Genomic DNA, 25,641 nt, shown 5'->3' with positions numbered 1-25,641 from the left:
AAATAGTTGAGATCCCAAATGGAAGACAGACACCTGTCCTATATAGAGAGATTGCCAGCTTGTCCTTGATTCCCAGAACACATCCAGAGTGGCTGTGTTAGTGAACAAGTTCACTTGTGGCTCCTCTGGTGTCCTCCTCCCTAACTAAATGGGTGCCTGTGGAGTGTGACTGGAGAGCTGACCAAATGCAATCCACCCAGCAGGGTCACCAAGGCCACTGAAGCATGAGTCTGCATTTCTCAAGTCGATGTAATAGAATCTGACCCTCACACAGTGGAGGGTGGGTCAGAAGGCTATCTGGTAGCCAAGGGCGCTGCTGGGGCTTTAGAAAAACAGCACAAGGTTGTAATCGAACGCCGTCCCGGGACATTCAGCCAGTTAATCATCTCAGTCATCCATGTTTTATTCATAAACATGAGGAATGACGTTTCTTTGGCTGCTTGCTTTGCCCTTTCAAGTTACACCAATATTATACTGTCCCAATGTTTTCCTTCATGTCACATAAAATGCACCCGGCATCTTGTCACCAGAGATGTCACTACCAATAGTGGACTGGGACCAGCTGGTTACTGTTGCTCCCAGAGCTAGCATGATGAGCATTTGTAGTTCAAGGGCAAGGCTTTAAGTTGTTCTTCAAACCCCATTAAGGCTGTAATTCCACAGAGATGTGTGGCAAATAACTATGTAATCTGAGGCCAGAGTAGACCAAACTACCAAACAGGCTTATCTCACCTCAATTATTCATTTTATGTCAGTCCTGAAGGAGATTTAAAATGGTAGGTTTGGCCAAGTGTGGTGGCTCATGCCTGTAATCCCAGCACTTTGGGAGGGCAAGGTAGGCAGATTATTTGAGGTCAGGAGTTCGAGACCAGCCTGGCCAACATGGTAAAACTCCCTCTCTATTAAAAATACAAAAATTAGCTGGGTGTGTTAGCACCCACCTGTAATCCCAGCTATTGGGGAGGCTGAGGCATGAGAATCACTTGAACCTGGGAGACAGAGGTTGCAGTGAGCCGAGATCACACCACTACACTCCAGCCTGGGCGACAGAGTAAGACTCTGTCTCAAATAAATAAATTAACTAATTAAATGGTAGAATTATTTGTTTTATTTTTTAAATGGTAGAAATTCAGCAGGAAATTCTTGGTAGCCAATCCATCAAATTTTATCGCAAGCAGAGCCCAATCGCGATGCGAGTTCACCCTAACTGGATGAATATATCCTTTCCACAAGGTTCCAATTTCTCTTTTTTTAACCCTAATTGTACAGACATAAATGCAAAGCCTTATCAGGAATGTTTACAAATTACCTCTGAGCAAGGACTGTGCTTTACTCACTATTCCACCCTGGGCTCTAGCTCATCCCTTGACCCCTGTGTAGGAGGCTTTCCATCAAAGCGATTAGGAGCAAGGGCTTGGAGCCAGACTTCCAAATTTGCTCTAACTAGCTACGTACATTTAGTGAATCTCTCCAGGCCTCAGTTTCCTCATTTGTAAAGTGAGGCTACTAATACCTCACTTTATAGTAATACAGTAATACCTCACTGTATAGTAATGATATAATACTAATACCAACTCATCTAATTATTGTGATAACTAAATGAATCAATGCATAGGAGGTGCTTAGCTGGGCCTTAGTATATAGTCAATAAATGTGAGCTGGGCATCGCACGCTCGTGAATTTACCTATGATCCATTGTTAAGGGGGGTTTTATGGGTCCTTGGGAAACTTGGCCTTAATTCAACTGTACTAAGGGAGAAAGAACATATACTAGATGACAGATAGATAGATAGATAGATAGATAGATAGATAGATAGACAGACAGACAGATAGATTCATAGATATAGATATATAGATATTTCTTAATGTCCAAGTCTCTAGATCGGTGATTCTCAAAGTGTAGTCTGGGGATATCTGGGGATCCCTAAGACCACTCCAGAGAGTCCTGAAGGTCAAAAATGTTTTCATAATAGCACAACATGTTATTTGCCTTTTTCATTCTCATACTGTCAAGAGTGTCCAGTGGAATTTTCCAGAGGCCACAAGATATGTGGTGATGTCATCACTTAGCAGTCAACGGAATGTGTGCTTGTACATGCTTGTGTTTCAGACATTCCACAGTTATAATTTTAAATACAGTAAAGAGTAATAGATATAACCCACATAAGCAAATCTCTTTGGGATACGCAATAATTTTTAAGAGTTTAAAAGGGATCTGAGATCAAAAAGTGTGTGAGCCTCTGCTAGACTATCTCAAGCCCTCAAACCCCCATTTAAAAAATCTATAAGGCAAAAATACCAAAGTCATCTCTTAACTTTGAGACTCTGCCCCCAAAGCTAGGCCCCCGAAGCTACTCTGCCTGGATCTTGTCATTGTGTGTTTCAGGCTGTCTGGGTCCGACTTTCCTGACGAGGAGTGGCTGTGGGATTATGAGAAGCATGGCCATCGGCATTCCATGATAAGAAGAGTCAAGCGGTTCCTGAGTGCCCACGAACACCCCTCCAGCCCCAGAAGAAGAAGCTACAGGAGGCAGACAAGTGACAGCTCCATGTTCTTACCCCGAGATGACCTCAGCCCAGCCAGGGACCTACTGGATGTGCCCTCAAGAAACCCCCCCAGGGCCTCACCCACCTGGAAGAAATCCTGCTTCCCAGAAGGAAGCCCCACGCTGCACTTCAGCATGGGAGAGCTGTCCACCATCAGGGAGACCAGCCAGACAAGCACTTTACAGAGCCTGACCCCACAGTCCAGTGTGAGAACTTCCCCCATCAAAATGCCACTGGTACCTGAGGTATTGATCACAGCAGCCGAAGCACCAGTGCCCACATCAGGCGGCTACCACCATGATTCCGCTACCTCCATCTTGAGCTCTGAGTTTACAGGGGTTCAGCCAAGCAAGACTGAGCAGCAGCAGGGCCCCATGGGATCCATCCTGTCTCCCTCAGAGAAGGAGACACCTCCTGGAGGCCCCAGTCCCCAGACTGTTTCAGCCAGCGCTGAGGAAAATATATTCAACTGTGAAGAAGACCCTGGTGATACCTTTCTAAAAAGGTGGAGTCTTCCAGGATTCCTGGAGTCCAGCCACACTTCCCTGGGAAACCTAAGTCCAGACCCCATGAGCTCTCAGCCAGCTCTTTTAATTGACACAGAAACATCCTCAGAGATCAGTGGGATCAACATTGTGGCTGGCTCTCGAGTCTCTTCTGATATGCTGTATTTAATGGAAAACCTGGACACCAAGGAAACAGATATCATAGAGCTGAACAAGGAAACTGAGGAATCACCCAAATGAGTGCCACAAAGTTCTAGGACCTGGTTCTAGCCTAGATTCTTACCTCCCCAAAAGCAGCATATTAGGCCCAGGACATACCTGAAGGCTGGTCGACTTTTTAAAAAACATGATCACACTGTATAAGCTACTTAGAACTTTGAAGGGCATTATGATCCTGACTTTTTGAGAGCTGCGAAAAATCAAACGCATTCACGTCATCCATCACAACATGGCTTTCATCGGAAGTTACACAGACCACAGTGATTTAGCCAAATAAGTCTTAACCAAAAAAAGGAATCTGAAAAACATACATGACTTATAAATTCATAGATTATTAGTTGTGGAAAGAGTCTCATAGATCATAGTCCAATCCCCTAGACCCAAAGGCCCAGACACGCAGGGTTCTCTATTTCTCTTCTTTTTTCTCTTTCTTTTTTTCTTTAGCCATAAAGAAAGGAGATGGATCACCTAATGCCTGAAAGACCCCCTCCTTCCTAACGTTTTTGTTTGAGGCTTTCTAACCATCTCATTCCTACTTTTATAACTATTATTGTTATTATCACTTCCTAATTCTTAAACTTCATCAGCACCAGAACACTTAATTCTCTTCAATTTCCTTTTTTACTTTTCTCTCTTTCCCCTTTATTCTGTCATCCTTTTTTTCCCTTCCCTTCTTTCTGGTTGTGCTGCTTTTCTAGTAATCTGTCCCATTTTCAAGTTATAATATTTCCTCTTGCCAAATCTGTTGCTTATGTCTTGCCATGAATTTCAAAATATAAGACATTGGCAAAGCCTCCTACAGAATCATCAAAGGTGTCAACAAATCCAGACTGATACCCTTCCAGTCTCACTTCCAGTGGAAGGCATATAGGAGTGATGGTTCCCCCTGCGTCCTTGCAGCCATTGACATTTCTTTCTGCTTCCACTATTTGGTCTTGGGCACTGGAGAAAAAGGAAGCCAAGAGAATATGAAATTTGCCTAGCCAAATGCTATGGAACCAAAGAATAAGATGACTCACATCTGTTTAACTTGAACTCTTATGCAAAAATCCTAATCGTGTCGCAACACGGGACCAGTTACTGTGTCTATCGGGTCATTTGGGAATGAGGTAGGATACTGGAGCTGGGAGGCTAATGGGGTCCAGAGCTGCATAATGGGGATCGGATGTTGGTACTCCTCCCAGGGAGCTCTCAGGACGGCTGTTTGTCATGGGCTCCCAAGTGCCTAAGCCATGCCTTACGACTGCTGCACTTACCATTTGTCATATGATGGCACTTGACTACATATGGCTTTAGAAATAAAATAACCCTCAAAACTACCATTTATTGAGTGCTTACACTGTTCCAGGCAGCAGCGAATCTTATGAGACTGATATACTGTTATTTCCATTTTAAAGACGAGAGAAACAGGCTTTAGAGAAGTAAGGTATTTGCCTAAAATCACATAGCCAAGAATTGACAGTGTTCATATTCAAACCCAGGTTAATCTGACTCAGGAGCCCACACTGTTAACCACTATGCTTTCTCACTGCCCTGTGCTATGTGTAAGGCCCTGAATCTGCCAGCAATTTGCCCAGCATTCTGGAGGATGCCCCAAGGGAGGCATGCCCAACTCACAGGTTCAGGCTAAATCTCTCCAGCCTCAAGGGCCTCTCTGGGTACCCCCCGCTCAAGTCTACCTGCATCTTTTATGCATTCATAGAGAAGGGCATTGCTCCAGCTTGGAGTACCAGCCATAGTCCTCTTCATTTTTCATGACAGAAAAAAGTTGGCAGGACCCTCCTTCCCTTCCCCAACTCCTCCTGATTCGCAATGTTCAAATTAGCACATTTTCACAAGACCTCATATCTCCCAGGCCTCCAAGCTGCATGACAACAATGACATTTACTTTAACTGACTTTTCTCAAAGGACTGAAAAGAAATAATATTAGAGGAAATGCTATACCTTGATGGTTCTCTATGTTGGTTGGTAGTGTTAGCACCTGGGAAAGCCCCGTTATTCCCAAAGCACTACATATAGACTATGGGATCAAGAGCCAATATAACACTTCTAGAAGGCAGGATCCCTAACCTTCTCCCAGTCACCAGGCTCTTAATGCTATTTTCTTGGGTGTTTCAATTTCAGTCTGTCTATTCTCTTCTCTTTAGCTCTGTCTGTTGCTCAAATTCAAGTAAGTTTCTACTTAGCTGCTTTTGAAACATAATCAGTTTTCATTCCTAAATCCAAGGTGATAAATTATACACAAATATAATAATACATTTATGAAGGGCTGGCAGTGTTCATTTATCTCTGCTTCCACGCGCCCCTTATGCACTTTTATCCAGATAATTTTTTAATTTCCTCAATATTTCTTCAAAATTTGAGATAGACTCTCATTTTCTTCTTGCAATGAAAACTAAATTATGACATGCTCAATGAGCCTGTGTGGTTGATTGAATTCAGCTATAAAATCAAACCAGCAATTGCTCAGAGCAGATGAAGAAATTCTCTATTAATTCTAAAATGAGTTTTTACTCAACACAGACCACGGTTGAAAAAAACAAAATGATTTCTTCTCATGTACCTGATTTCATTGCCTGCCTAGCTCCTTTTTCCCTGAGTCCTGGAACCTTCACCGACCTGGATGAATGGTCACATGGCCTGGTGGCTTAATCTTTTGAGTTTGCCCGTTCCAAGAACAGGCTCAACTCTCTCACATTAAATGTGATCCAAAAGCCAGAGAGTGCGGTGAGGCCAAGCTCTCTTTGTTGCGTTCTCTCCCTGCTTTGTAGAGATAACTCTGCCCCGATGCTGGGGTTTGTAGTTCAGTAAGGAAATGGCCCACTAACTTTTTCTCAATTTTCCAAGAATTTTAGAGAATGACTGGCACCCAGCAAAACAAAGAAGGCTGTTATCTCCCCTTCCTTTATTGTCCTGTCTACTTCATGGTGTAACGCCTCCACCACTCCAGACATCCACTTTCAGCCTGGTTCAGCTAAGCTATGGAAAATATTTTAAATGGAATGGAGAAATGTAAAATTTGCCATGAAAGTAAAGATTTGTTTAAATCTTAGAAATACTCCTCTTGTTTTTGGTGTTTTCGCCTCTAGCTTCCTTCTTCTCCAGAAAAATCGATTCAATTTTTTTCTTTTTTTCTTTTTTTTTGAGACAGAGTCTCACTTTGTCGCCCAGAGCTGGAGTGCAGTGGCACAATCTCTGCTCACTGCAACCTCCACCTCCTGGGTTTAAGCAATTCTCCTGCCTCAGTCTCCCGAGTAGCTTGGATTACAGGGACCCGCCATCACACCTGGCTAATTTTTTTGTATTTTTAGTAGAGACAGGGTTTCACCATGTTGGCCAGGCTGGTCTTGAACTCCTGACCTCAAGTGATCCACCCATCTTGGCCTCCCAAAGTGCTGGGATTATAGGCATGAGCCACCACACCCTGTTTGATTCCATTTTAAGTCATTTTTCTGAGCTCTTATTGTCATAAAATCTACTCTCTGAGAATCTACTGAGCCCAAGTGGCCATGAGTTATAATGGGATAAGGAAAACCAGTGTTTTCGTTTACAAATTTGAACAAGTCTGCGTTCTTCTGAACTTCTTATTCTCATCTATAAAATGGGCTCTTTTCTGGCTCATTTCACTTGCCCTTCATGAGGCATCGTGAGAGGAGGCTGGGAATGCAGCAGCACTGTATGGATGGCAAGCATGACTGGGGATTAATGTTCCCATGGATTCACTATGAACTTCAGAAAAAGCCCTTCCTCTCTTCCTCATTTAGTCACTTGTTTGCCAGGATCTACTTATTCTACAGGATTCTAGCCTCTTTCATTCAGGAAGCTTTTCTTCTTTTTTTAGAGACAAGTCCTGCTATGTTGCCCAGGCTGGCCTTGAACTCCCTAGCTCAAGAGATCTGCCTGTCTCAGCCTCCTCCGGAGAAGCTGGGGCTTACAGACATGCACCACTGTGCCTGGCTCAGAAAACTTTTCTTCTAAGACACACACCATTAAGCTTCCAAATTATTAATCTAGTCATTTCTCTTTTGGCTTTTTTTTCCTTTCATATGCTTCCCAACTCCTCCCACATCTTCTTTCTCTGCAGTGTTTTTTGTCATAGTTCTTCACTGTCCACCATATCCCAGGCCTCATCACCATGGCAATGAATTCCTCCTCTAACCCATTATGTGTCTCCATCCCCTCAATCAAAACATGGAACTGGAGAAAAGAAGTTGCTTCTGTTTTCTCCACTATAAATCTAGAGGATTTAGAACCCCTGGTTCAAAGTTAGAAGACCCTCTTGAGGTATCTAATCTCCCTAAACCTGGTCCTGGATCAGTTAATTAGAAAGAACAACTACAACTGTAAAAACTCCTAAGCAAGAGCAGGTTGAAACCCAATTCCCCCTGCCCCTCTCTTATCACAATCATCTACATGATCAACAACAAACATTTTCTGATGTGCTGGGCTATTAACAGTAACAACCAAGGATTTCCTCATTTCGTCTGGTTGAACTATGTCAGATAGGTCCTCAATACTTTTGCACGCTTTTTTGTTTTTTTAGTTCTATGGACCTTAATTTTTGGGACAGGCTTTTCCACTCATATGGCCACTGAGTCGAAAGAACCAATTCAAGAATACCAGGATCATTCTCTTTTTGCAAATTTACAAAACCCAGAAAAAATATTCCTATTCACTGGCAAAGCTTGAGAGACAGAATCCTAACAAACATTCACCTCTCTCCAAACTCTCTCTCTTCATCACCTCCACCTGTGCAGTCAGCTCATGCCTGGCCATGGCAAATGGAAAATGCACCAATTTCCCTGTAAAATAGAGACCCAAAAATCACATTTGCTCAAATAATTAATTCAGTTTGGAGATTACGTTTTTGTGTTTTATTTTGTTTTGTCTCTGAGTTAATTCAGAAAGTGGACTCAAACCTTCCTTTTGCCACAGGTAGATGTGGCCAGGTGGTTACCCAGAATCATCTCTGATCTTCTAATTTTAGACATTTGCCAGAAGCAGCAAAGGGAATGTTGTATCTTGTATCCAGAAAACAAATAAGAACGTTTCTAAAATGGGTTTTGCACAAAAGCGCTGGTGCGTTCCAGGTTTTTTGTCTAGGCCAGTGGCTCTCAGCCAGAGATGGCTTTGCACCCAGAAGATATTTGACAATGTCTGGAGATAATTTTAGTTGTCATGCTGGGGAGTATTTCTGGCATCTAGTGGGTAGAGGCCAGCAATGCTGCTAAACATCCTACAAGGCACAGGACAGACGTCCACAACTATTTGGCCCAATATACCAAGTTTGAGAAAGCTGATTTAGGCCAATAAGAAGGTAAAAATGAGACAACCATCAAGGAGATTAATGATGAGAGATGAGCTAGAGGAAGAAATAGAACTAGAAGAGAACAGATTAGCCCAGCAACAGGCTAAATTCCTATTCTATGTACAAGCTGTGAAATAATTACCATTTCTCCCTTGATGATAGAGGATCTGATATCTCAAATTCAGAAAAATCACATTTGAACCCCGAGGTTCATGCTTAGATTCCTTGAATGGCTCCTACCAGTAAGAGTAGCTAAATGCCATTGCTGGCATGATTGTAATTGCCTTAGATTATACTTTATATAAAGAGTGACAACAAATCCGGCACAGTGGCTCATGCCAATAATCCCAGCACTTTGGGAGGCCAAGGCGGGCCGGTCGCTTGAGGTCAGGAGTTTGAGACTAGCCTGGCTAACATGGCAAAATCCTGTCTCTACTAAAAAAAAGTACAAAAATTAGCCGGGCGTGGTGGCGCACACCTGTAATCCCAGCTCTTGGGAGGCTGAGGCACGGGAATCACTTGAACCCAGGAGGCAGAGGTTGCAGTGAACTGAGATCATGCTACTACACTCCAGCCTGGGCAACAGAGCAAGTCTGTCTCAAATAATAATAATAAATTCTTACCAATATTATTGAAGAACTTGTGCCAATAAGCTGCTAGACTGTGGATAGACAACTGATCTAGCTTCAGCTTTTATATGTGTCTTTCTTAGGACTGAACAAGCTGTATCTTCTAGACATGTAATTTGGTACTTTATGTAGAAAGGACTTTTTTGTAGAAAATAGTTACAAAGGATTGGGTCAGTTTACTACCTTCCCTGGGCCAAGCAAACTCATGGATTCCTCTGCCTCAGACTTCCAGGAGAATAACATCAAGGAATTGGTGAAATCCTGGATGATGTCACCAGTTGGACTTGTATTCATAGTCATTCATGAAACATTAAGCAAATATTGAGTGTCAGGCATTCTGCTAAAGCTGAGTGTCCGGGAAGTTCTGTCCCTCCCATCCTCCCTAATGGATCTGCCACTCTCTCTGCAGGTCCTGAGAAATAAGAACATGCCTTCTGAAGTTCATTCATGTTTGCCCCTGAGTTTGTTTTCTTCATCCACAATCCCGTTTCCCATCCTAACTATTTTAGTTTGTTTAACATGAAGCCCTTTGCTTGTATACATTCTTATAAAATGCATATTGTTTTGTGTGCAAATGCTTTTGTAGTATAGGTCTCATCTGTTTATTTTTCACTTAGTACTATGTTTTTCAGATCCTCCCAAATTCCCTCTTGTAAATCTTATCTACTGCCCCAATTGCTTCTAGCCGCTGCATACTCCAGGATGTCTTATATCTCACTTACATACTGTCCCAATTGCCTCCACCTCCCTCCAGAGACCCTAGAGATCTCCCTCCAGAGAACCTAGGGATCCATAGAAGAGTTTCTTTGGGGTGTAGACCCACGAACAGATTGACCTCCAGAAGTGTCCTTGCATCTCTACATCCCTTTCTCCAACCCCAAGCTTGCCATCGCCTCACTATCTGTTTTTTCCAGTCTGAAAAATGTAAAGGGATGCCTAATTGTTGTTTAATTGACATTTGTCTCATTACTAATGCCATTAAGCATCTCTTCATGTGCCTGCGCATCCTTTTAGGACTCTACTTCTGAAAATTGCCTTTTCAACTTCTTTGCTTTTTTATCTAATGGAGTTTCTGTACTTTTCTTCTTGATTTTCAGGAGTTCCTTCTTTTTCTAGACTAATAATAGACCCTTGTTGGTTTCAGACATTGTGGTGGTCTTTTCTGATCCTTTGTGTGTCTATTAAAAGTATCCATGGTATTTGTTGAATAGAAATCCTTAATTTAATATAATCAAATTCATCAATTTTTTTGTTTTATGCTTTTGAAGTTTTGTATGAGAAATCCTTCCCCATCCCTCTCCCATGATATTCGCCTACATTTTTTGTCCTATTTCCTTTACAGTGTTAAGTAGGGATAAGTTATGTTGTTTTTTTCTCCATAGAGTGAGCCAATTATCCCCCCATCTACTAAACAACCTTTCATAAGTTCTACATATTTTTTGCAAATTAGATACACTGGTATGAAACAAACAGCATCTGAAAGAGGGGAGAAAGAGGGTCATATGAGTGGAAGAAAAGAAATAAAACTCCAGCTCCTCCCCACTAAATACTAACTTCCTTCCAAATGCCTGCCCTCCTGCTACCTGTGAGTGGTGACGTTTCCCCTTTCAGAGCTTGGGGCATAGCACTCATTTGCACAAAAGCCGACTAAAAATAGGCCAACTCTTGTATCAGAGTAAACTGCAAGAGTAAAGCCTGCTACTTAAGGAGGTGTTGCTTAAGGAGAAACGGAGATGATAGTTCAGGATCCTTCAACACTCAGAAGAAGGCAGGAGCAAATCCAGAGAGGTGGAGTCCACAATCAAATTCTATTTAGAGCCTGGGATCAGCAAAGGTGGAGGCTTACACCAAATGGCCAGCATCACTTGTTCTTACTTGCTGAGGTCTGCTCTGGGCCTACAGTCTAAGTCTTTACTCCCCTTTACGCCTCAAAGATGGGTGAATATGAGTGTTTACTGCCCTCCTTGGCTCTGTCCTTAGAAATCAGCTGCCATGCTTGGATGGTTGCAGATGGGTTCAGAACTGAATGAATCTCATCTTTTTTTTTACTCCCCAAGGAACAAAACTTTCTGGAAGTGGCAGCATCTTCAATTCTAATGATAAGCTTGGTATTAATCCACATGGTTACTGGACCCTACTGACTCCAAAGGAAAAGCACAACCAAGATTAGAAAACACTTTCAATCAGTCATTTTTTCCAAATAAAAATGGAACCCGATTACTTTCATAACTAAAGAATGGAGGAAGACAGGCAGATTTCTGTCACATTCATTCACCTCTCTTCAACATGGTTTTGCTCCCCCTGGCCCTGATGCAGAGGCTATGTGCCCCTGATACTCTGCAGGGAAAAAGGTTTAGCTGGTGAGGGGCCAGGTGGGACAATGCCCTTCTCATGGGTACAGTGGAAATGAGACATGTGCCCACTTGCCTTAGAAGGCAGCCAGGCCTTTCCACTGGGATGTACGCTCCATTCACTGGCTTTTTCAACCAGTGCATCTCCAGGGATTAGAAAAGTATCTGACCATATCAAAAAAAAAAAAAAAAAATTAGGTGCATGGATGCTTGAAGGAAATAAATGAATAAATAAATAAAACCAAATCAGATCTAGATCCAAAGTTAGTAGACCTGAAAATCTCAATCAAGTATAACCACAAACTTAGCTGTGTGATCTCAGTCAAGTTACTTGAATACTCTGGACTTCCTTTTGCTCATCTCTAAATGAATGGTTAGACTAAGTGATTTAAAATCCCTCTCAAGGCCAGGCACGGTGGCTCACGCCTGTAATCCCAACACCTTGGGAGGCTGAGACTGGTGGGTCACTTGAGGTCAGGAGTTTGAGACCATCCTGGCCAACATGGCGAAACCTCATCTCTACTAAAAATACAAAAAATTAGCCGAGCATGGTGACAGGCGCCTGTAATCCCAGCTACTCGAGAGGCTGAGGCAGGAAAATCACTTGAACCTGGGTGGCGGAGGTTGCAGTGAGCCGAGATCATGCCACAGCACTCCAGCCTGGGTGACAGAGCGAGACTCCATCTCAAATAAATAAATAAATCCTTCTCAAATGCTGGTACCAGTAACATCTCTGGAGATTCTATACCTGGGGGAGGAAGAAAGAGACGGTCGTGATGAACATTAGAAAATTGACCTAAATGGTGAAAGAAAAAGGAGAGTGAGGTCAGGAAAGGGAGGGTTAACAACTATTGGGTACTTAGGATGGGCCTGGTGTTTTATATATATCACTTCAATCGGTCCTCATGACAGCTACAAAGCCCTATTACCCACTAAATAGGAAGAATATAGAAAAGGTAAATAACTTGCTACAGGTTACACAACAATTAAAATTTCAATCTGGGATTTGAACACAGGTCCCCTAGGCTCATTGCTGATTCTGCTATTCCACACCGCATCTGTAACAGTTAACTAGGTTAGGATAGAAAGTTATGTTTGCAGCACACAACTGATGAACAGTCACTCAGCAATCACCGTAACCACTCAACCACCTCTGCCGACTTACCCTTTGAGGTCCATGGAGGAACCTTGGGAAACCAACATTTATTGAACCTATTAGGTGGCAGTTACTGCAGTAAGTGCTGTCCATACCTTATCACATTTAATTCTCTTAACAAGCTGTGAAGTATCTCTATGCCCATTTTATAGGTAAGGAAACTAGGGTTTGGGGAAAAAACTTAGCATTCCTGGGAGCCTTAACAAAAACTCAGTGAGCTTTAGCCCTTCCAAAACCTTACCCATCAGTCTGCCCTTAGCCATCCTCTAGCGGATGTGTGGTAATATTATAATAAACCAATACTGAACACTCTGCCAAATAACTAGAGCAAAATTTGTGCTCTAATTCAATTGGCCATCCCTTTCACCCTGGCATTTCATCAACCAGAAAAAATAAAAACCAAATATCATCAAACAAAAGAGGCCCCCCATAGGTTCTTCAATTCTCATATTTATATAAATGCCATTGTAGTCCCAAGAAAAGTGTCAAATAAATTTAAGGCCCAAAACCAAATAGCTGCTGGATTTGAATCTACGTTCTTCTAATAGTTAACTGTAAATAAAAATGTAAATTGAATAAACCACATGTATTACAATCAGCAATGATTTATCAATTATACTAAAAATACTATTTTAAAAAATAGCTAAACAATTAGGACCTGCCAGTCAAATGGCCTGGAAAAATAAAATAGCATTAAACATAGTACTAGCAAAAGAAAGTGGAGTTTGTGTCATAATCAAAACCCAATGCTGTACTTATATGCCTAACAACACTACTCCCAGTGGAACCATAACTAAAGCATTACAGAATCTTACTGTCCTATCAAATAAGCTAGCCAAAAATTCTGAACTAAACAATCCCTTCACAAATTTAATAAAAAATTGGTTCAGTAAATAAAAAAAACCTTATGTCCTCAATCCTCATCTCTCTAGCCATTAAAATAGAGTTACTTATTCTCATAAAATACCGCATCATACCCTGTGCCCAAAAATTAATACAAAAACTTATTAAAACAACTCTCACTAAAACCTCTTACAATCCTCCTCCCACTATTTCAAATAAACTTTTCCTTCTAAAAGACCAAGTAAAACAACAGAGCCAAATTATGCTAAAAGAAATTTTTTTAAAGTTATAACAATTATTTAGCACATTTAATTCTCTTAACGAGCTGTGAAGTAGCTCTATGTCCATTTTATAGGTAAGGAAACTGGGGTTTGGGGAAATAAACTACTGTACCCATGTCACAGAGCTGATAATTAGCAGAGTTGCGTTTCAAAATCAGGCCTGCACATAAACCATGAGGCAAATATGTGACTTCCCTGAAGGATATAGCCCAACCCTAGAGCTTATTTCTCTATAAATACATTCCCTACAGTTGTACCTGCTCCCCTCCTGCTCCCTTGCTTCACTGGCAACAACTTAAACTCTTGGGTATAATATGGGATGGTACTTTGTCATTAGTCAAAGCTGGTTTGGGTGCCTGAAACACATCTGAAGATCCAATGCAAGACCAGCAATTCCTTCTTCTTTGTACACATGTGAGGTTTTTAGGTTCTGGGACCATGCTTCAGAACACTGAAATTACATTAAATGTGTGGTGGCCTATGTGAATTCAACTCTGTGAGTTTGGCGAAGAAAAGAGAAGCACCTGTATACGTGTAGAAAGAAAAGACCATTCTCCCTTCTCCCCTTCTCCCCAGGAAACAGATGCCTAAGAATGAGTGGAAGATGGAAGATATAAAAATCCCACTCCCTCAGCCTCAATTCCAGTGTGCTAAGAGTGATCCTGGTGGTTAAAGGTACAACATTCGAATCTTTCAAAACAACTTGGCTCCTAAACACAAGCCAACAATCTCATCTGCTGCTCAACGGAAAAACATTCTCCACTTTTTAGCATCCAGGCATGTGGAGTTCCTAAGAAATGCACCTTATTAATGCCCAACATGGTACCTTCCCAGGAGATTTTAATGGTAATTTTCACTCTACCAGTGTTATGTGTGCTGACTTTAGGGCCCACCCTTCACATATGGTATTACTCACTCAAGGGTTTAAACTGGGGCATTCCAGAAGTACCAGTTTCCATGATGAAAAGTGGAACAGCAGAAGCGCTTAAAGCAATTTTACTGAATCTAGTTTTTGTCTTTTTTTTTACATTAAGCAAAATAATGTTTACTAATAAGTTTCTTAATTTAGCAGTCTGAAACACAATTAGATATACAATTTTGGTCTGCAGTGGGAAGGTGGCTGGTAGTCTGAATCTGATTTTCAGATAGCTCTGTTTTTTTGGCCAACATGCTCCAATTTACTGCAGTCTCCACCACTTCCTACTGTCCTACACTAGGCCTGCTTCACTCATTTGTTGCCTCCCTGGCTCTCATAGGTATCTTGAGTTTGTACTTCTTTTACTAAAGCATCACCGGCTCCATGAAGACCTCAACCACTGTAAGTTCCACAAATGCACTCAGGGAAAGCATAAGAAAACACAGAAGTTAAAGTTCTCAGATCATCTTTCTGCTCACTTCTATAAACTTCCAGCAGCCCCGTGCTATCACTCAGACATGTTAAACCTGCATGCTTTTCTCTTGTTGACCTGCCTCTCTGGGTGAAGTACACAGTCATGGTGTTCCCCCTGGCTGGATGACAGTGTAAATCATCCAACCTGCGGGGACTCCCAGCACCAACCAACCCTGCTTCACCAGGCCCCATTGGCAGCAGGCCTGGCAGAGATGTCAGATCCCAGACAACTCAGGAACAGCATGTCATTGCCATGCCATTCCCACTCAGGAAACTCGAGCCTCTTCATTCAGGGTTGTATAGCCACAGCTGCTGTTCACGGTACCTGGCAGGCTGGTTGGCTCTTGCCGCAGGCGGGGCAGCCAGGAGCCCTCCTGCTATTTCCATCCTTCAGCCTCAGGAGCCATCAGTCACTCCCAGGTCAGCTCCACAGCAATGGGCATGGAGCGCCGAGCAACAGAGAGCACTCCACAGAGAGAGGAGATGAAAAGATTTGGAATGGGTTTTTTTTGGGGGGATGGGGGTACAGGGGTTTGAGATGGAGTCTCACTCTGTCACCCAGGCTGGTGTTCAGTGGCACAATCTCATCACACTGCAACCTCTGCCTCCTGGGTTCAAGTGATTCTCGTGCCTCGGCCTCCTGAGTAGCTGGGATTACAAGCATGCCCCACCACACCCGGCTGATTTTTGTATTTTTAGTAGAGACGGAGTTTCACCATGCTGGCCAGGCCACTCCTGGCCTCAAGTGATCTGCCCACCTTGGCCTCCCAAAGTTCTGGGATTACAGGCGTGCACCACTGTGCCCAGCCTGGGATATGGAATGTGTTAAAGCCAGCTTTACTCTCCTAAGGACAAAGGCAAGCCAGTAAGTGGAGGAAGAAACAGCTAAGCCAGAGTTGGTAAATCCTGCTGGTGGGAGAGATGACTAAGGACAAGATCAAGCCCCCTCACTGCAGGGGAAATAAAACTTCTAAAAGTTATAAGTCCAAAAGTTGATAAAAGACTGGAGTTAGGCAAAACGTCAAATATAAGAGGCAAGAATACGCCCATGTTCTTGAGTTCTTTCCATGATGGGCACTGGCTTTGTGTTTGGCCAACATAAAGTTTAGAGCCACTTTCCTCTGAATATTTCAAGTGATACTCAGAGAGCCTGTGGAAGGAGCACTGAGGCGTTTGAGAGCAAAGAGCAGAAAGCCAGCGTCAGAGTGGAAGCGACCGTGTCCTTCAGCTGTTCCATCAAGGTCGATGGGGTATGGCCCCCCAGCCACCAGTGCAGTTCTCTGCAGCTGCCTCACCTCCAGTACTCAAGGCTAAGGGAGCCGATGTCTCTCCCACACACAGTTTTTGCAAATCCCACTCTGTTGTTACCCCACTGAAACATGCAGCGTAGGGTGGGGCACAGTGGCTCACACCTGTAATCCCAACATTAAGAGGCCAAGGCAAGAGGATTGCTTGAGGCCAGGAGTTTGAGACCCACCTGGGCAACATAGTAAGACCCCATCTCCACACACACACACAAAAAAACTTAAAAATTAACCAGGCATGCTGGCATGTGCCTATAGTCCCAGCTACTCAGAAAGCTAAGACAGGAGGATGGCCTGAGCCTAGGGGGTCAAGGCGGCAGAGAGCTATGATCACGCCACTGTGCTCCAGCCTGGGTGATGAAGTGAGACTGTCTCCAAAAAACAAAACAAAACAAAAACATGCAGTAAAAATCAGATATGTGTCCTAGGATTCAGAGCTGTTCAGAGTTGGTGGTGACATCTAAAACTGATACACACAATCCCCCTCCCTCAGGGCCTCCTAGAACCTAAAAGAGCAGATACAGGGTGGCATGGGCATCACTGCCGCCCTGCATCCATAACACCTGCTGGCTGGGTACCAGCCAGGTATCTTCTCTACGTATTTTTCAGCAGACAATGTGTACTTTCTATGGTCTGTGGTCCACAGTATACCAGGGGAGTAAGTTCTTCTTGTTTTTTGTTTGTTTGTTTGTTTTTCCTAGAGATGGATCTTGATGGATCTTGCTATGCTGCCCAGGCTGGCCCTGAGCTCCTGGACTCAAGTGATCCTCCCACCTCAGCCTCTTGAGTAGCTGGGACTACTGCGATATGCCACTGTGCCTGGTTTATGAGCTCTGATTTTACATTCCACATATAAAACATATTTTTATATATGTTTTTATATATGTTTTATATATACATTCCACATAAAAAACATATTACATATTCCACATATAAAACCAAATTTCAAACATGGCCTGGTCAACATTTGTGAAGAAGTGAGGTCTTTGAACATAAAAGTAAGAATATGAGCTTTGGGCCGGGCATGGTGGCTCACGCCTGTAATCCCAACACTTTGGGAGGCCGAGGTGGGCAGATCACCTGAGGTCAGGAGTTGGAGAGCAGCCTGGCCAACATGACAAAACCCCATCTCTACTAAAAATACCAAAAAAATTAGCCAGGCTTGGTGGCAGGTGCCTGTAATCCCAGCTACTCAGGAACCTGAGGCAGAAGAATCACTTGAACCCAGGAGGCAGAGGTTGCAGTAAGCTAAGATTGCACCATGGCACTCCAGCCTGGGTGACAGAGCGAGACTCTCTCTCAAAAAAAAAAAAAAAAAAAAAAAAAATGGAATATGAGCTTTGGACTTAGCTTTCATGGATTCAAATCTTGGATAGAACACTTTTGGTGACAAGTTACTTAACCTTTCTGTGACTTGGTTTTCTCACAAATAAAATGGAGATAATAGTAATACCTATTTTTGTGGGTATTAATAAACTCATATTACACAGCTAGCCATATAGCATACACAATACATACTTGCCATCATGTTTATATCATCATATTATTAAATAGTATGGTGATTAAGAGCTGAGGCACTGCTCTAGTCGGGCTCAAACACTTACTAGCTGTAAGACCTTGAGCAAGCTACCGAACATCCCTTAACCTCAATTTCATCAACTACAAAATTGTGTTAATGCCAGAACCTTCCTCGTCAGGTTGTTTGAAAAATTAAATGAAATTGTGGAGATAAAGCTATTAATATAGGGTCTGATGCAAAGTTATGACTCAATAATTATTAACTATTTTTAATATTAGTTAATAAAATGGGCCAGACTTTGGAGCAAAAGATTTGGGATTTTTTTTCCCTCTCCTTCCCCCTCCTCAGATTTCATAATTTTTAATGTTTCTTCCCTGAAAGTATATAAGTGACTATTTTGCGAAGTCAAATATCTATGGACATTATTTCTTAAATCTCCTACCTTGGACCGATTTGATAAAAACAGCGTATAACAAACTCCACGTGGCAGAAGCAAAGGCCAAGGGAGGAACACCAGCGAGGGTTTCTCCACGCTGCCTCCAGGTGGCAGCACTTAGCATGGCGAGCCTCAAAAAGCCCAGATGAGAGCCTCCGCTTCAATCCATCTGAAACCAAGGGTGGAAGCTATGTTCATCCCTGAGGGCGACTGGAGATTCTCAGATGCACTTGACATTGCCTCTGGGGAAGGAGGCTTGGGACATGGATGGACAGGGCTGGGGCGATCAGGGCTGCCCCTAACGTATGCAGAGCCCCTGTGTATGTAAATAATTTGAGTCATTCCAAATCAGTATGTTGAAAAAAACAAAACACTGCGCCAGACCAGGAGTGACCCATGCATCAGTCAGGTTACTCCTGGAAGCAGGGCCTGCAGGAAACCCCATACGCCTTAGAGCGCCTTGTCCAGATGGCATTGCCAGCCCCGCCAGTCCCAGGCACCAGCGAGGGACTTGAATATGAGAAACTTTAGAGGAAGATGCTTCAAAGCACAGAGGGGCTTTTGAGTAGAAACAGCCTTTCTTATGGGCGGAGGTTCTGCATGCCTGAGTCCAAGATAATACACAAGCACACACACTTTAATTATTTCTTTAAGCTCTTGTTATTGTTTAAAATCTCCCCTTCTAAATGGATTGCTTACCAAAGACAGAATCCAAGAAATTGGCAGCTGAGGGTCTTATCAGGAGGGGGAAATGGGCCTGGCACGGTGGCTCACGTCTGTAATCCCAGCACTTTGGGAGGCCGAGGCGGGTGGATCACCTGAGGTCAGGAGTTCGAGACCAGCCTGACCAACATGGAGAATCTCTTCAAATCAGTGGGGAATGTGGAATGGAGAGCCTCTTCATCTGCAAGACATCAAGGAATAGACCTCAGAGGCTGCTGATACCCACTGGCTCCCGGTTGGTTGGAGTAAATGCATTCACAGTAGGTCTCCATGTCACTGACCTTCAGTTCTTAGAACCTTGGGGTGAGAAGGAAATTTTTGTGTCACCTGGTTCAGTGCCTTGTTGTGTGGTAGAATTCTCTCTACAATCATCCTGCCAAGATTCATCCAGCTGGAATCCCTTTAGTGAAAGACAATTCACCCTTCCTGAGACAACACACTGCGTGCTGGGACATTACACTCTTTAGAGGCCTTCTCCACGTTGAGTGAAAAGCTGTCCCCTGACAGCCAGATCCCACTGGTTCTCATTCTGCCTCTGGGTCCACACCTAAGTAGTCCATCCTCCTGCCCGCTCAGGACCTGCCTCAAACATCTGAAGAGTATGATGCTTCTATACATGCCCTCAACACACACACACACGTGCGTGCACACACACACTTCATTTCTTGAGACCAAACCTTGCCAAACCAAGAATCAAATTGTTCTTTACATCTGATGATCTTGAGTCCTTCCACTGTCCTGATCTGTCTCTGCTGGCGGTGTCATAAATGGTCCTACTCAAATGTGCACCCAGAAGCAAGCACAGTACTCCCCATATTTGATGGGTGGGAGGTGGAATTTTTTTTTTAACCAGTGTAAAGTAGAGCAGCAAAATCAGCCTCCTTGTTAGGAACACTCAGCTTCTAACCATGTGGCCCACGATGCTGTACCTCCCAGAACCTAGACCACTGTCTGGCACTGGGTAGACACTCAAGAAGTATTTGTTTAATTTACATGAATGATATTTTGAAAGTATAAGTTCATTTTTGTTTTACCTTTTTGTAGTAGCAGTTAGTGATTGTTGTTGCCAATAGTCAGGAGGAACTTTGGGATTTCATATCTGACGTGACTCTGCAGGCTGGACTATTGGCTACCTGTAGCAAAGTCTACTAATTGTCTCCCAGTATCCATTCTATGGATCACAAGTGACTACATTTGGGCAATAGAATGTGAGCAAAACATGACAGGTGCAATTTGCAGATCATCTCCTGGAAGGAGAAGCTGTGGCGCTCCCTTTCTGCATTCCTGCTGTCTGAGAGATGGGTGACTGGAGTGATCTTGGAAGCCATGTGTTGAGGATGACAGGAGCCACCCTCCGACCCTGGACCTGTTTCATGACTTGTGTGACACTGGATTTGGGGGTCCCTTTGTTACAGCATTTCAGCTGGTATCCTAACTAATACAACAACATATCCTGGAATTTTATCTCAGGACCGCTTCATAGTATCAGCCCTCTCTCCCATATTACCGTTTAGTAATATTCCAGATCCCGTTACTGCCAGTACCATAGTCACAAGGTCTCTGAGCAACAACGACAATTCCAAGGACTAACCTTAGGCTTACTGTTGTCAATCAACATTCGACACTCTTGACCGGGTGTAGTGGCTCACACCTGTAATCCCAGCACTTTGGGAGGCCAAGGTGGGCAGATCATTTGAGGTCAACTAGCCAACATGGTGAAACCCCATCTCTACGGAAAATACAAGAGGTAGCTAGGTGTGGTGGTGCACGCCTGTAATCCCAGCTACTCAGGAGGCTGAGGCACAAGAATCTCTTGAACCTGGAAGGTGGAGGTTGTAGTGAGCCAAGATCACACCACTGTACTCCAGCCTACACTTTAAAAACTCCAAGGCAAAAATATCTGGACAATAGTTGAAAAAATGAAATTTAATTAAAATATTGAAAGTGTTATTATAAGAAGAAATCATCAAATAAAGACAGAGATGCCAACTTATTTTCTCCTCAAGGTCACTACCAGCGACAGCTTTGCCTTTGATCCTGTTGTTTTCTTTGACCTATTTATGGTGCAGCTACTAGTCTCACAGCAACCATGCAGTGTCAGTCATTATTATTTACAGATGAAGAGTCTGAGGGGGCCGGGCGCGGTGGCTCACGCCTGTAATGCCAGGACTTTGGGAGGCCAAGGCAAGCGGATCACAAGGTCAAGAGATCGAGACCATCCTGGCTAACACGGTGAAACCCCGTCTGTATTAAAAATACAAAAAATTAGCCGTGTGTGGTGGCGTGCACCTTTAGTCCCAGCTACTCGGGAGGCTGAGGCAGGAGAATGGCGTGAACCCAGAAGGTGGAGCTTGCAGTGAGCCAAGATTGCACCACTGCACTCCAGCCTGGGTGATAGAGCGAGACTGTCTCAAAAAAAAAAAAAAAAAAGGTCTGAGGTTGAGGAAGGTTCACATTGCCTTCTCAAAGCCACATAGCTATCAGGCAGCAGAACCAGCATTCAAGCCTGTCAGTCTCCAGGCAGCAAGTTTCTGTTACCACCCCGGCAAGTAAGACTTTGCCAGTAACAAATAGAACAGGGAGAGAACACGAGTGTGCTTTTCATCTTTGAGCTGAGTCTCCTCACTGAGGCTCTGGACTTGCCTCTTCACTGCTTCACTGGGTGTTGGCAGGCACCAAGACAGAAGCTGCTGGATTTGTAGAGAAGCCAGCAGTGAGGGAAGTATCTGAATCTGCAGTGGCTTGACAACCATCAAGACAAAATTCAATTTGCCCTCAAATATTCACACTCAGGGAAAACATGCACGCGCACATACACACATCAAAAGAAAGTTTGCCAAAGATTCAGGGCGGCAAGCCAGATGTAAACTGTGATCAAAATCACAGAGAGGGCGGTGACAGCCTCCACCCTGAAGGCCAGGAGCATACGACTATCATGGATGACAGAGACATCAGAGAAGGTACCAGGAGTGCCACAGAGTTCCCAAGAGGGAGCCCAGGGCTGCTGATGGCAACAGACACAGCCCCGCCTGTCCCCACATCCCTTTACCTTGCTTCTGCATCCTCGAGTATGCTCTAGAAGTACTCTCCAGGCAATTGGGCAATCTATATTAAAGGACATATCACAGCAAATTGCAGACAGAGTGAACTTTCAAAGCCTCAGGCCTCATTGTTTCATTCATAATTTTTAAAAATCTTAAAATCTTTCAAAAGACTAAAAGCGAAGCCCAAATTCCTCAATACGGCATACAAGGCACCCCAGCTCTGGCCCCTGGTCCCCTCCTCAGCCTCACCTCTCACCACTCCCCTCCTCCTGCCCCAGTCATTCCCCAGCCTCGCTTTGTACTTGCCTTTTCCAGCCTATCTGCATGTATTTCAGTTCTACCAATGGCCTCGTATCTCTTCCAACCAAAACGTTTGTTTTTCTCCTGAGTGAAACCACCATGCCCAAAAATGGCCTCCATTTGGTTGACTTCTACACATCCTTAAGAGGGCGGCTCTGATGTCACTTTATCTAGAAAGCTTTCCCATGCTTTCCAGGCCAGGGCAGGGTACAGAATTCCATATCCTCTGTCTCCCCTATCACAGCACCTATTCCCTATTGGACTGAAGTTCTGTGATGGCACCAAATAGGATGGGACATTTCATTCCGTGTCTAACACACAGTAGGACCTTAATAAATATTTGTTGAATTTGCCTTTCGGAGACCATGAGCTCTGTGAGGCTACAGAGGCTGCAGGCCCAGGACCTGGTGTGATACCTTTCATATGCTAACCATTCATGACTGTTCTTAAATGAAAGCTTTTCCCCTTGTCCCTCCTGCTACCCCGAACCTTTGGCAAACTTTCTTTTGATGTGTGTGTATGTGCGCATGTGTGTTTCCCCTGAGTGTGAAAATTCTAGGGCAAATTGAATTTTGTCTTGATGGTTACCAAGGCCCAGACATCACATGTTTCGATGTTACTGGCTCCCACTGAACCAAAGGCAGGGTTTAGTTGAAACTAACTCTACTACCATTTGGCTTCCCAAGGAAGAAACTGCTCCAGGCCAGGCACAGTGGCTCACACCTGTAATCCCAGCACTTTGGGAGGCCAAGGCAGGAGGATCACCTGAGGTCAGGAGTCCAAGACCAGCCTGGCCAGCATGGTGAAACCCCCATCTCTACTGAAAATACAAAAATTAGCCAGGCATGGTGGCTCGTGCTTGTAGTCCCAGCTACTCAGGAGGCTGAGGCAGGAGAATTGCTTGAACCCAGGAGGTGGAGGTTGCAGTGAGCCGAGATCATGCCAGTGCACTCCAGCCTGGGCAACAGAGTGAGACTCCATCTCAAAAAAAAAAAAAAAGAAGAAGAAAAAAAGAAAAAAACGCTCCACAAAACAATAGGGCCATTTTATCATGTGCTAATGTGGATCTTATTTGACTCCTAAGACATCCTCCCAGGTCAACCAAATTAAACTTTCAAAGATACTCTCCCTCTTTGATTCCACAGAGTCCTTAAGCATCATGGCAACTCCCAACAACCTAGGACAAAATTCTTTGTCAGCTGATAGTTGTGACTAATGTTAGTAAGGAGATATACGAGGCATTTCCTAGACACATCTGAAAGACATGGTGCTGAAAAGTCAATAGGTAAATAAAGCAAAAGAGCCCAGGAGAAACTTAGATGCATTTCCATCACTGTGGCTTTGTTCACATTTATTGCCAGTAATCTGTCTGTAACGTCTTTCCGTGAGCTGGACCCAGTGAATTGATCCCGAGTACAAGGGATGGTCAATACCTCACCGAAGCAACTCATCACCATGGCCTTTGCCATGGCTGAGAAATGAAAAAATAGACATCAGGAAGCCAAATTGCTTGCAACAATGAAAAAAAAGCAAAGCAAAAGGAAAAACTCACACCTTCTCAAAACCATCCATCCGAGCTAGGGCTGATCGTGTTTTGTGTCACAAGACCAAGGATTCCAAATCAGACTGTCAATGATTGTGCCTCTGATCCAGAGGGTCTTTCACAGCCAGGTACAAATCACCATGAATGACATGCTCCTGGAAACTGCCAACTCTGGAGAAGCAGCAGGATGAGGGAGAAAGAGCATGGGATGCAGAATGACAGGACCTGGGGTTTTGTCCCATGGTGCCACTTATTGTGTGACCTTGGACAAGCCATTTCAATCCCTCCAGGCCTCAGCATTTCTTATATCAAGCATATAGAACACTTAGATAAAGCATATAGAACACTTTTAGAAAAGCAAAGCGTAAGTATTCGGTACTATGTGATGGCTAATTTTATGTGTCGACTTGGCTGGGCCATAATGCCCAGATATTTGGTCAAATATTATTCTAATATTTGTTTTCTTACAATTCTGGATTGTAGGAAAGGTAAGGAATTAAAAAGAGGAAAACAATGACATCTGGAGAAAGAAAGATATTATTTTTCCACTGAGACAGCAATCCTAAGCAGTGGTTCCAGATAGAATTTACTCTGCACCAACAGTGAGGACATTTGGTAAATAAACATAAAGGTGAATATTAGATGAAAAAAGATCTAGGCAAATTAACATCATCTTGCACACTGAATTGATTACAAATGTTAGCATTGACTGAGAAACTTAAAGTATGTCCAATCTATTTCCTTCCCATCACGGATGAGGACTCGAAGGCTCAAGGCTGGAAAGTGGCTGGTCTAAGGTCACACTGTGTGTTCTTAGGAGAGTTAGAAAGAGCAATTTCTTCAGAATATGCAACACTGCCTCCTAGAGTTTAGTCCTCCAACTAGCACTGCAATTCAAGGAGGTTATAGCACTGTTCTATAATACCACTCCAGTATCTTAGTCAATTGGGCTGCCATAACAAAGTAGATTGGGTGGCTTATACACAACAGAAATTTATTTCTCACAGTTCTGGAGGCTGGAAAGCCCAAAATCAAGGTACTGAAAAATTTGACATCTGGTGAGGGCCTGCTTCCCGGCTTGTAGACATCTAGCTGTATCCTCACATGGTCTCCTGTCTCGTAGTCTTTTAATGAGGACATCATGAAGGCCCCACCCTCCTGACCTAATCTAACCCTAATTATCTCCAAAGACCTCACCTCCAAATACCATCACACTGAGGATCAGGGCTTTAACACAGGGCTTTCAAGGGAGCACAAATACTCAATCCATATCAACTATCAATTACAAAATAAGTAAAATTCTTTCTAAAATACAAATCTTAGCCAGGTGCGGTGGCTCATGCCTGTAATCCCAGCACTTTGGGAGGCCAAGGCAAGTCATCACGAGGTCAGGAGTTCGAGACCAACGTGGCCAACATGGTGAAACCCTGTCTCTACTAAAAATATAAAAATTAGCCAGGCGTGGTGGTGCGCGTCTGTAATCCCAGCTACTCAGGAGGCTGAGGCAGGAGAATTGTTTGAACCCGGGAGGCAGAGGTTGC

At 43.6% G+C, this 25,641-nt stretch overlaps 2 protein-coding genes across 7 annotated transcripts in view; one reads left to right on the top strand and one right to left on the bottom strand.

The window, feature by feature from the left end:
• Nucleotides 1–6,341, top strand: part of BEST3 (bestrophin 3) — a 53,992-nt gene extending 47,651 nt beyond the window's left edge. For all 6 annotated transcript variants that reach the window (XM_063785891.1, XM_009425814.5, XM_522466.7 and 3 more), the window contains one exon: nt 2,387–6,341. In XM_063785891.1, coding sequence (XP_063641961.1) covers nt 2,387–3,293 — 907 coding nt within the window. In that variant the 3' untranslated portion in view covers nt 3,294–6,341. The remainder of the gene's footprint in view (nt 1–2,386) is intronic.
• The window catches only part of RAB3IP (RAB3A interacting protein), a 186,153-nt gene that overhangs the window by 152,346 nt on the left and 8,166 nt on the right, over nt 1–25,641 (bottom strand). The gene's annotated exons all lie outside the window — the stretch shown is intronic.

The sequence above is a fragment of the Pan troglodytes genome, chromosome 10 (assembly GCF_028858775.2).
Source record: "Pan troglodytes isolate AG18354 chromosome 10, NHGRI_mPanTro3-v2.0_pri, whole genome shotgun sequence".
Classification (NCBI taxonomy): domain Eukaryota; kingdom Metazoa; phylum Chordata; class Mammalia; order Primates; family Hominidae; genus Pan; species Pan troglodytes.
The sequence above is the reverse complement of the archived record's forward strand: the minus strand, read 5'-3'. Positions and strand labels throughout refer to the sequence as shown.